This window comes from Cuculus canorus, chromosome W, assembly GCF_017976375.1.
Source record: "Cuculus canorus isolate bCucCan1 chromosome W, bCucCan1.pri, whole genome shotgun sequence".
Lineage (NCBI taxonomy): Eukaryota > Metazoa > Chordata > Aves > Cuculiformes > Cuculidae > Cuculus > Cuculus canorus.
In genome coordinates this window covers 731011-743822 of record NC_071440.1, presented here as the reverse complement: position 1 = coordinate 743822, position 12812 = coordinate 731011, and the positions used below count along the sequence as shown (strand labels likewise).

General features: G+C 43.2%; 1 protein-coding gene and 1 non-coding gene across 2 annotated transcripts in view; both read right to left on the bottom strand.

Moving 5' to 3' along the window:
* Positions 1–12812, bottom strand: part of LOC128850253 (zinc finger RNA-binding protein-like) — a 63922-nt gene that overhangs the window by 30747 nt on the left and 20363 nt on the right. Inside the window, exons 3-4 of the mRNA XM_054053249.1 lie at positions 2777–3059; positions 283–427 (exon numbers count right to left, since the gene is read on the bottom strand). Of these exons, the coding sequence (XP_053909224.1) occupies positions 283–427; positions 2777–3059 (428 nt within the window). The remainder of the gene's footprint in view (positions 1–282; positions 428–2776; positions 3060–12812) is intronic.
* LOC128850307 (small nucleolar RNA SNORA66) lies at positions 5269–5385 on the bottom strand. Its single transcript, XR_008447605.1, has one exon. It is a non-coding gene; the product is annotated as a small nucleolar RNA SNORA66 (small nucleolar RNA).

Genomic DNA, 12812 nt, shown 5'->3' with positions numbered 1-12812 from the left:
CTGTTTAACTGTGTCACAGCTCACACTGTATTTTAAACTGTGCTGCCTAGAAGTACTTTTTGAGTTTATTTAATAACAATCCAAACCTCAAAGATAGTTACTTATGGCAATGTCACAATAATGTTCAAGTTCTAGGTGCAGCAATTTTTTCTATATGATGATACGTCAAAACTAAATATATATATATATGGATAAAGTGAAATATTCAAAGACATATTTTTAAGGTATCAAAATAGTACACAGATTGTGTATAATAACAGGAGTTTGAATCATGCCACCCACCTGTCTGGTAGTATGATTCAGCTACTGAAGGTTGTGGCTGGGCAGCAGCAGCCACAGCTGCAGCACTCGCTGTTGGTTGTTGATAGTATTGTTTGCTGTCATAAGCTACAGCTGGGGCAGTAGACCGAACATAAGAATAGGAATCCTAAAAATTAAAAAAATAAAAAACAACAAAATTCTCCCTAAGTATATATCTGGAATAATAAAAATCATTAGCAGAGTCAAAGAATGTTCTTCTATTGTACTAAAGTAGATTTAAAAAGAACATTTACAGATACAATATATACTAATATATACATTAGAGAAATTAAATTTATGTTTACAGATACTTCAGGCCTCAAGACAACCCTCATAGTCTTTTTCAGAATTAATATAGGAATTAACCTAATGCTATTAAATTACTTTCCCTTCCAAATTATTTTTGTTAGCAAAAAGCAACTATTCTCACTAGTTTTTCATAATGACTGTATCAGATTACATTCCTGTAAAATATGAAGAAAAAAAGCACCACAGATCTCCACAAACCACAATAAATTCACAAGTTTACAAACATGACCATTTATTGGCTTTGAAAATCCCATCATCAACAATACTTTTCTCATTTATATTTTTTAGAGCATGAAAGTTATACTTTCAAAACCTTCTTTACTTTTTGGTGTATAAACTATTCCACTGGGAAACCATACCTAGTTTATAAGGGCAAGGCAAGTAGTTGATTCAACACCATCAGAACTCAGGAGATTGTTAGTAAGCTTAGAAGGGGAGGGCTTGGAAGACACTATATGCATGTACATATATTCTCCCATCCTCACCATATTTCTAGCCAAGCATAAAGAGTTGATCAACTGAGGGGTAGCAAGACAGGAACTACATTAGCTGAAATGTACTAATGTATAAAATTTCTTTTTATTTCAACCAACCTCTGTAAAGCAGTACTATTTTTCTTTAATTTAGGGGACTTTGTCTGAACGCATCTAATAACTGACTAGTTTAATGACATTGTAATTATGAGTAAACATGCTACTGGAAAAACTCCTGTGTTTTGATTCATTACCATATGTAGCAAATTATAAAAGCTCTACAAAGGAATTTATAACATACAGCAACAGCATAGTCCTTTTAAACAAACAAAATACCAATTAGAATCTAGATAATGCCTGATAAGTTTAGGAGTAAAAAGTTAAAGAATTACTACAAGGGACATACTATTTCAATGTCCTCTGTCTCATAGTAAATGCACATTTTAAATATGAGCCACATCATAAGAGCTTGATAACTCTTGTGCATAAACACACCAGCCTAGAAATATCCACTGAAGACTGAATAACAAATGCTAATGTAGAAGAAAAGCTGATAAAAATACAAATAAAGCTCACATTTCCAATGGGAAACTACCTAGCCATGTAAACTCATTCATCTTTCTGCATCTAAGCTGCCTGATCGAAACCAGTGGGCTAGGGTTAGTGATGTGCATATACACCTTGCATTGTGTTAATCTAGACAGACGGAAAAAAATGCAACTTCTCACTCTTTCTTAAAAACTGAACAGGAGTAAACACGTTAGATAACTCCCAAAATAACATCTACAGACTGAAATCTTCCAACTGCAAAAACTGATGCAGCACTCTGATTTGTATTGCTAAGTTTCTTGATTCTTGAACTGAAGTGGAATACAAGTCACTAACAGGATGTTGTTTCATATGACATTTAAGCCAGTGTAAGAATGGGAAGTTGTCTGAGGTACTATCACATCTCTCTTCATAGCCCTACATGATCCCACCTCCATCTCTTGCACTGGCATCACAACTGTGCTCAATCAAGGAAGTTCTGTCAATCCTGTGGGAAGCTGGTACTCCTTTTTTGGTTTTCTGTGGGATCCTTATCCTGAACTGACTCACCCAAATGCTGACAACTGCTAGATTCAACACAAGGAAGTGTCAGCAAAGGTTAGGGCAAGATGAAAACAGCTCCCTTTTGTAGAAGTCTGTAGCCACACAAGGTTAGGCAGTGGTCTCACAAAGGTACAGTACCCAAAACTTAACCAAAGGGTAGTTTCTCTCCTAGGGTAGTCTGACAAGGGAACTATTTCTATCTCCCACTGAAAAATTTTACTGGAACAGCTTTTCATATAAATCAGTTCCATGATCCAGTTTACTGCAGGCCACTTGAACATTTAGGTTAGCCAAGACAAGTATTTCATCAGTAGTTCATAAAATCATTTGGAGATAAATGTCAATTCATTGCTTATTGTGTGAATGCCTAAATCTCAGCTCCTGCATTACTACTGCTGATAATCCTCTATACACACCATATGAGACTGCACTCACTTCACATTCTATCAGTTTTAACTACTAAGTAATTTGAGATGCATTCAAACCGTGATTCATGGAAGAAAAAAAAATATATCATCGCATTCTCTTATCCAAACATGCTTCCTCCTTTTAACGTATAATTTCAAAATCACACAAGTAATTTGTTTTTTAAACAAACACACCTGGTAATTCTGCGTAGTGACAGGAGGTGGTGGTGGTGGAGCTTCTTGTTGCCTCTGTGTATAACCATAATCTGTAGCTGTGTGCGCTGTAGGATAGCCTCCATAAGCAGCAGCTGTTGCAGCAGCTGCAACAGCTACTGGAGCAGGCCTGGCTACTGCAACTGTAGCTGCTGCTGGAGCATAGGCTGCAGTAACAGTGTGCGCAGCAACTGGTGCCTGGTGGACAGTATAGCTAGCAACTGTCGTTGGATGGGAATAGGCTACACCCGAAGCTGGCTGCTGGCTATATTGAAAAAAGACAGTAAGTAAATAGATTAATTCAACATACTAAGTTAATACCTAAACATTTAATAATCCCAGATTTCATTAATACTTGTCTATTCTACAAACAGACCTGAAGCAGCTATCTATCTATGCATGCACTTTAATGGATTTTTTTCTCTTCCACCCTCATTAAAAAGGCTGTATAATTTTGAGGTTTCTGTGGATGCAGATATATCATGCAGGTGATGACTTTCTTCTTAGCAGGGCGGGGGGGGGGATGTTGTATTTCACTCCTTGAAAATAAGCCAAATCTTTATTTCAAAATAATACAGAAGCCTTACACTGTTATCTTTTCATGACTGATAAGTTTTTAAGTGTTTTAGTAGTTCTTCAATAAAACTGACAGTTAGAAAATTAATAAAAATTACTTTTCTATGAGAGTTCATTACTGACATGCACTTGCATGATGTTTTTCAGTAAACATCATTAAAGCAATGAGTTTTTAAAGATTTCTGTGAAAATTAGCTGAGAACTCTTAAATTTAAGACAGAGACACTTTAAATACACACCTCTGATAAAGTACTTTTCCCACAAATGTTTAGAATTATAAAAGCAAGCTCCACTCACTCATACAGAAGTCCACCGCCTCACAACATGAAGCATCAAAAGAACAGTCAGATTGAACAAGACAACTGCTACCAGAGCTCTTCTAGGCACATGCTGAGACTAATTTGTTTCTCTTAAATTTCCATGTAGGACATTAATATGTGGCTATTTACTAAGAATGAGTAAATATTAACAATGAAAATAAAAAATGATGGCTTAATTATTTGAACTGAAACTAATATTACTGTCCTATATTGATCTACAAGGTCTGACACGAGAAATGCAAGACTAACCCTGTAGCTGGGGAATCAAGAGTGGGAGGGGAGAGACAGAGAGATGGCTCTAGAACACGTTCTAACCTGTCACAGTGAGACGGGGCTCAGCTCAACCCCTTCGCTCAGTGCAAGTGGACATATGTTCAAATACAGACGTTGTCTTACCCTCGGACGGAAAATGTCAGTGTGCAAGAGTGAACAGCGAGTGAACATCAAGTTTCTTGTGAAACTGAAGAAATCTCCAATGGAAACTTTTCAATTATTGACTGAGGCGTGCAGTAAAGAGCCCAAAGATCAAGTCAGTGCTCAAAGGAACCCCTTTTTTTGTCGGCAGAATATGTGAAAGCCAAACTGATGGAGATCCTCAACAGCCTTTCAGAGAGTGATCTGTGGAATTGCTTTGGACGTGGGCAGCGTCGGATGCAGCCATGTCTCAGCTCAGAAGGGAACTGTTGTGAAGGTGAGCGTAGTTGATTTGCTTAATTTGTTAAATAAAGAGTTACAGGTGCAGTCTCGGGATAGGGGGTTGTGTCAGACCTTATATAGGCAATTTCTCCTTTTTGTCAGTTTAAGGTGAGAAAACAGACTCCATCAGAAAATTCAGGAAGACTATTTTATGATGGCAAAAGTGAATGACAATCTAGAAAATTAGGTTGTATTATCCTCATATCTAACAGTACAGAAGTGTAAAATATTCAAAAGTAATTCATGTTATCATATGTATCTACTAAAAATACATTAAACTGAGAAAACAGACAGCAGACCACACTTGAACACATCAACAGTCTAATAGTGTCAACAAGGAAAAGTCTTGCTCCATCCTATGCCCATTCTTATTCTTCCCTCCTCCCATGTACCAAACCTGGCTATGCCATCCTATTCCATCCCTAGTGCTAGTTCTGCTAATTGTCAAGCTATGCAGTGCACTGATTTAGCTCATTAAACTAGCAGAAAAACATGAGATTTTTTTTCTGCTGGGCTCATTTTCTAATACGGTAGAAATGTTAGAAACATAAGAGCTCACAAAACACCCTGCTGAGTGCCAGAGCCCACATAAATTAGAGTTATCAAAGTGGGGGAAAAAAATGGGAAGGGGAAAAAGAACAGGGACCTGTCCAGGAAGCATTAATTTGGCTCTTCAAATTTCCTGAAACGGTGCTTAAGTTACTATTACAAAATACAATACAGTGTTCACAACACACTATGAGGTAACAGTATCAGTCAGTTTATCAAAGAAAATGCTTTTGTTCTCAGAATATACACGATTAAAGCTGTCTGAGCAGGACTATTAACAAGATTCTGCTACAGACATTTTCATTTCTTCTGTGCTATTTCTGTATCAAACTTCCTCATCGTGGTATAGAATTAACAGCCAAAATAATTTTATTTCTAAGGCTAAAACAGTTCTATGACCAAACCTGTTCTCCTTACTTCTGCAACATCATGCAGTGATCAAGTTTGCAAGACTGCAGGGAAAATATTCTAGAATTGACTGCTTCTTCCTTTTTAAAAGTTATGTTACACTATGTATAAGACTACACTACAAATCTTATAAGGAGTGGCTGAAGGAACCAGGGTTGTTTAGTCTGGAGAAGAGGAGGCTGAAGGGAGACCTCACCACTGTGTACAACTGTCTGAAAGGAGGTTGTAGCGAGGTGGGTGTTGGTCTCTTCTCCCGTACATTCTTCTCTCTCTCTCCTCAACATAAGAAGGATATGGAACCGTTGGAACAGGTCCAGAGGAGGGCTACACAGATGATCAGAGGGCTGGAGCACCTCCCATATGAGGACAGACTGAGAGAGTTGGGGTTGTTCAGCCTGGAGAAGAGAAGGCTCCAAGGAGACCTTATAGCGACCTTCCAATACCTGAAGGGGGCCTACAAGAAAGCTGGGGAGGGACTGTTCACAAAGGTTTGTAGTGGTAGGACGAGGGGGGATGGCTATAAACTGGAGAGGGGCAGATTTAGACTAGACATTGATGAGCGAAAGCAAACAAGGGGGGTTGGGAGTGTTTGTTAGAGCTTGGTGGTGTGTGGAGAGTTTTTGTAGAGACATGGCTTGAGGAGAAGGGACGTGAGAAAATACAGCTGGTGAAATAATAACAGCCTCGTACAAGGCCACAGTCTCCCTGAGCAAGAAGTTAGGCGATAACAGGAGATAAAAACAGGACCTAGAAAAACCACAAACATCCTAGGAATGTAGCAATAGAGGCAGGGCTGACACTCTGTATCGGACCAATGATGAGCCTTACTTTTGTAATATGTATGAGCCTTATTACTGCCATTATAAAAGCATGCCTATCGTATCAATAAATCGAGACTTGTTGATCATCATCGGATGTGCTTGTCTCCCGTCGACTCCGTCAAATGGTGACCCCGATGTACCCACCGGACACCACGGACGACTCTGTCAAATGGTGATCCCGACCAACCGGACACCATGGACGACTTCGTCAAATGGTGATCCCCGACATGCCGGAGTAAAATGCAGGCATTGAACCACGGACGAGTGACGACAGGGTAAAAGGTTCGGGTCCCGAAGCAGCCGGGACGGCAATAAGCGCGAATAAAAGTAAGGTGACCGTATAGACGAGCCTGAGGACGCGCCGTGCTCTGGGTGACCATATAGATACATGCTGCCGAGACCTTGAGGGGCTGCAACAGCGCTGATAAATTAGGTATGGAAAGGCAAGCAGCATATAATTTATTTACCGCTTTCCTGGAAGTGCGGCAGGTTAAGGGAATAGATTTGCAGAAGGAGTTAATGAGTCTTTTAACATATGGGCATGCTAAAGGCTTATTCATAAATCCGCATACCGTACATGAGCTGACAGAGTGGCGAAAGTTCGGAGATGTGTTGTGGGAGGCTACATTAAGGATGATAAAACGGCAAAAAAGTTGGGAAAGCTATGGAGGGTGGTACATAACGAGCTTTTACAGTACCAGGCAGAAAAGAAAGCAGCTGAGCAAGCATCTGCTGCTCACACAAAAAATAGAAACTATGAAAGAGAATGGTCCCAAACTACTCCTTTGCCCCCTACGGTCACGCAGGTGGCTTTACCCTCCCCCCGCCGCCACCGCCTTCTGGCTCTGGCTCAGAGGCAGCTTCTGAGCCGTCCGCACCCCCCGAAGAGCAGGGGCCGCGGCTGAAAGCACCCCCGGCCGTTCTCCCTCTGGGCAATGAGACAACCCCTGGGGCGGAAAGCGAGTTAGCGGAGGTCATTGCCAGGGAGCGGAGAGAAGCTTGGGCTGCGCTTGCAAAAGACGGCTTGGAAAGGGGAGATGACTGTGTGGTTAATGCAGCAGCACAGCTAGCATGCCCGGTGACCTTCCAGGCTCAGGCAGGTGGAGGACTGATGGCAACAATTACTGCCCTTGATTGGAAATTGCTGTCACAGTTGCTATCTACAGTCAGCCAGTTCGGGGTGACAAGTGAGCCAGTAAAGCAGATGTTAGCCTACATATGGGGCACTCAAGTGCTTCTGCCCGCTGATTGTAGAGGAATAGCAAAGTTAATATTTACACAGCATCAACAGCTTTTATTTAATGCACATTGGCAAGCGATTGTTAACGAATGCGTGGCAGTACAGAGGCAGCCAGCAGATCCTCTTCATGGAGTGACAGCTGATGAGCTTATGGGGCTGGGAGCGTTTCTCTGCACGGAAGCTCAGGCTATGGTGGGACCAGACAAGTGCCGAGAGGCTATGAGATTGGTCAGATTGGCTATAGATAAGGTAAAAGAACCTGGAGGAGTACCCGTATATATGGGAATCAAGCAGGGTCGGGAAGAACCGTTTGGTGCATTTATAGATAAGGCTGCTGCCGCAATAGAAAAAGCAGGGGTACCCGAATACATGCGAGGGGCACTGCTAAAACAGTGCGCTCTTCAAAATTGCAATCAGGCTACACGGAGTGTGATTAACACCTTGGGTGCAAATTGGACCATAGAGGAGGCATTAGAAAGGATGGCTCAAATGCCGTTAGGATCACAAGCATTTTTAGTAGATGCTATTAAGCAGCTGGGGCTGGGATTACAGGAACAGGCAAAGGCTTCACAAAATCAGGTGTTAGCTGCTCTCGCACCCCTTCAAGCGTTAGCCGCAGTTAATTCGGCTCCATCGGGAACCCGTACGCGATGCTACAGATGCGGAGGCATGGGTCACATGCGCCGAGAATGCCAGGCTACAGGGTCATGGTGCCGAAAGTGCCGTTCGGATACTCACACTACGGGCGCTTGTCGGCGGAGGTCGGGAAACTCCGGCAGGAGCGCAAATCGCAGTGGCCGCGCTCAGACACAAGTCGCCGCTGCAGGTCAACCGACCTTCCCTGCCCCCAACCTGCCACCACAGGGAGCCTCGGGCTGGACTTGGCAGCAGCAGTAGAAATCACGCTAATGACATCGCACCCACAAAAGATCCCAACAGGAATTAAAGGACCTATTGTTATACAAGGTTGAGCGGTGGGTGCACTGCTATTAGGACGATCGTCTGCCTCTATGATTGGATTATTTGTGTTACCTGGTGTTATTGATGCGGACTTTACTGGAGAAATTATGATCATGGTGCATACTCCTTTTCCACCCGTTCAAATTAATAAGGGACAGAGAATTGCTCAATTGGTACTGTTGGAGCAAATGACAAAAGGGATAAAGCCTATAAGGGAACAAGAGAGGGGAGAAAAAGGTTTCGGATCCACTGGCGGCCTGACCTTGCTGACTTTAAATCTTAATGAAAGGCCTAAGAAAACCGTGGAGGTGGAATATCAAGGACAAAAGAGGTCATTTCCAGGCCTTTTGGACACTGGGGCTGATTCCAGCATTATTAGCCCTAATTGCTGGCCTCCACATTGGCCTTTACAACCGGCTGCCACCACAGTGACCGGGGTTGGGGGTTTAACCCTGGCCAGTCGTTCCCCTCCTATCAAGGTGAACATCGATGGAAAACAATTAACAGCTACTTTCTCGGTAGTCCAATTGCCACCTACCCTGCAGTGCCTTATAGGGCGGGACATTCTGACCCAATTGGGAGTGGTGCTAACCAATGAGCACCCTTTGGGGTAGTGGCCGTTGCCTGGACTTTCCCGATACCCATTACCTGGAAAACCAGCTCTCCGGTGTGGGTTAAGCAATGGCCTTTAAGAAGGGAGAGTCTCCTGCGTGCTCATGATCTAGTGAAGGAGCAATACGAACAGGGGCATCTGCGACTATCCACAAGCCCCTGGAACACTCCAATTTTTGTGATCAGAAAGAAATCAGGAAAGTTTCGTTTGTTACATGATTTGCGTACTGTCAATGCCCAAATGGAACCCATGGGGGCTTTACAACCAGGATTACCTAATCCCGCAATGATTCCTAAGGATTGGCCACTACTAATTATTGATCTTAAAGACTGCTTTTTTACTATTGCCCTTCATCCACAAGACATGATGCGATTTGCATTTACATTGCCTGCACTTAACAGGGAGGGGCCGGACCAAAGATTTGAATGGACGGTACTCCCGCAGGGAATGCGCAATAGTCCTACTTTATGCCAAATTTATGTTGACTCTGCATTACAGCCCCTGAGAAAGAGATGGCCAAATGTAGTGATTTATCACTATATGGATGATATATTGTTTGCCCAACCAAAACCTTTTACTGAACAGCAAATTCAGGAGATACAGACTGCCTTGGCACAATTTTCCCTTGTTATAGCCCCTGAGAAAATTCAAACAACAGCTCCGTGGAAATATTTGGGATGGACAATGTCGGAACAAATAGTTAAACCCCAGAAGCTACAACTGCAAACAAAACTCACAACTCTGAATGAGGCTCAGAAGTTACTGGGCGACCTTCAATGGTTAAAACCGATTGTGGGAATACCAAACGAACTGCTGGACGAATTACGCCCACTTCTCAAAGGCACGGACCCAGCAAGTCCGATCCGTGTTACTCCGGAACAACAGCACACTCTTCAGTATATAATGGACTGCATTACACAGGGGCAAGTCCATCGGCGAGATCCAGAATTATCCATAGACCTGACGATCTGGAACGGTCCCAAATACCTCCTTGGGGCACTGACTCAATTGCAAAAGAAAACGGGGGAGATAAGGGTATTGGAGTGGATTTCCCCCGCGTTACAACAAACCAAAACTCTGTTTCAAAAGGTCGAAATGCTAGCGGATTTAATAAAGAAAGGCAAGGAGAGAATGCTACAAGTAGCTGGAACCGAGCCAGCAGTAATCAGGATGCCAATTAAAAAGGATACCTTGGACTGGTACTTGTGTAATAGCGAGGAGCTGCAGGAGGCACTTTTAGGTGCGAGCTGCCCCATTGAAACAGAAAAGCTCCGGCAGGCGCCAGCTCAATGGATTGGGGAATGGGATTGGATCACTCGGCCAAAACGAGAAAATTCCCCTATCGCAGATGCTCTTACGGCATTCACGGATGCTGGCAGAAAATCCAGAACTCCTGCAATAACATGGCAAGAAAAGGGACTATGGAAACATCAGATTTTACAAGCAGAAGCTGCAGACAGTCTACAGACTATGGAACTTTTAGCAGTAGTATGGGCAATATCACAGCTAAGAGGACCACTGAACATCGTAACAGACTCTTTGTATGTTGCTGGGGTCGTAGCTAGAATCGAAGACACCTCTATAAAAGAGGTGCAAAACCGGAGGCTGTATGAGTTGTTGGTACAGTTAAAAAAGGCTACAAGGTTAAGGGAGCACGCTTATGCTGTGATTCATATTAGAAGCCATAAATGGGAAGCTGGCTTGGGTGAGGGTAATGCTAGAGCAGACAGACTAGTGTCTGTGGCTCAGGGCACTCCACTGCCAGGCCAGCTGCTAGCCAGAGAAGCTCACTCTATGTTTCACCAAAATGCAAAGGGCTTGCACCGAGAGTTCAAAATCACAATGGCAGAGGCGAAGGCCATAGTTAGGGCCTGCCCGATTTGCAGCCATCACAATGGAGGTGGTGGTCTAGGCCTAGGGGTAAACCCACGGGGACTACAATCAAATGAGTTATGGCAAATGGATGTTACGCATGTCCCTAACTTTGGTAGATTGAAGTATGTGCATGTATCTATTGACACCTATAGTAAGTTCATTTGGGCAACAGCACAGGCAGGAGAAAAGGCTATCCACGTGGAAAGGCACCTATATAGCTGTTTTGCAGTAATGGGGACGCCAAAAAGGATTAAAACGGATAATGGGCCTGCTTACATTAGCAAGAGAATAGAAGGGTTCTTAAAGAGTTGGGGAATTGAGCATATCACAGGCATTCTAAACTCCCCAACAGGGCAAGCTATCATCGAAAGGGCTAATGGCACTCTGAAAAGGTACTTGGCAAAACATGAAAAGATTGCTGATCCCCAGGCAAGGCTATTGAGGAGCTTATTTGTGATCAATCACTTGTGCATATTTGGGGATGCAGAGTACCCTCCAGCAGAATTACATCATCGGCCAAATGAAACTACCGAGCAGAAAAAGGACGTGTGGGTGAAATACAGAGACCCTAAGACAGGGTTATGGAAAGATCCTGCTAAGGTTATGTTTTGGGGAAGGGGATATCTTTGTGTCTCTACCCCTACAGGACCGGTATGGGTGCCTGCAAGGTGGACTAAACCTGTTCTCGATGCAACAACTGCCAAGCAATCTGACGGAGGAAGACAACAGGAGAATAGAGGAGAAGCTGCCACTGATCCTACGACCGCTGCTGTCACAGTTGAAAGGATACTCGAAAGCCATCGACAGGGTTTTGAAGCACTGCCAGACCTTTGAAGGACTAATTACAACTATTGGACTGTTATCGGAAGTATTACATATGGGGCCAGCGGGTCAAAATTGTCTTGATTGTAATAATCCGTGTTGTGCTGCTTGGGTAGCTTTGTATTGCAGGGGTTGCGATAAGATCTTTTGGATAGAACAGTCCCTAGTATGTGACTTATGGTGTAACAGGTGTGCATTTGACCATAACTTTAACAGCTGGCAGAGAGAGCTGCAAGAGCAAACAAGGCTAGCAACAACCACGGCCTTAGCATTTTTTGAAGCACCTGAACAGAAAATATTGGCTTACTACCGTTGGGAATTGGAGAATATTGTTAAAAGGGTTATAGTTCAAGGTAGATCTCATATTATCTCTGCGAGGTGTAGCAAATTGGTACCCATAACACAGCATTACATGGTAGGGCCCATAACAGGAGATCCTGACAGGGAATTGGATCAGTGCTTGAGCAAGTTACAGGAGTTAAAACTGCAACAGCTAGGAACAGTAAGGACTAAAAGAAATAGGGGGAGAAAGGATAGAAGAGAAAAATGAAGCCTGTTTCTGCTGTATTGCTTAGTGCTGTAGTAGCCAGCATAGCAGGAGTTATACGCTTTACACGCTTTAATCAGCCAAGAGATAACATCTGGGTAACATTGGCAAACCAAACTAGTCAATCATCACTTTGCCTTAGCTTAGGAGGGGTTACTAATCCTTTCCGAACTTGCCTGATAGGTTTGCCTGTTTGGTCCCCAGGGGAATTTTGTGGTTTTGAGAACGAAAGCAGCCTGTGCAAAAACTTATCGAGCGCTGAGGGCTGTAGCCAGGTGTCTCTTGAGTGGGGAGGTAACCCTCAGATTGAGGATGGCTGCCAACAATGTAAGATCATACTGCCCTTGAACATCACCCTGCACTCTCCCCCAGAAGAATTAGATCTCTTTGGAAGTGCAAATGCCAGTTTATCCAATGTCAAACAGGGGGGTTGGTTCGGTTTTGAGCCACTGAACCTAAAAGACTTTAACAAGAATCGCAAAATTGGGCCAGCCTAGACTCATCCCTGGAATCAGGAACAGTGAATAGCCAGCTTTACTCCCGATGTAACGGTGCCAACATTACGGCCCCGAAGAAATTGCCCCCCAGGAT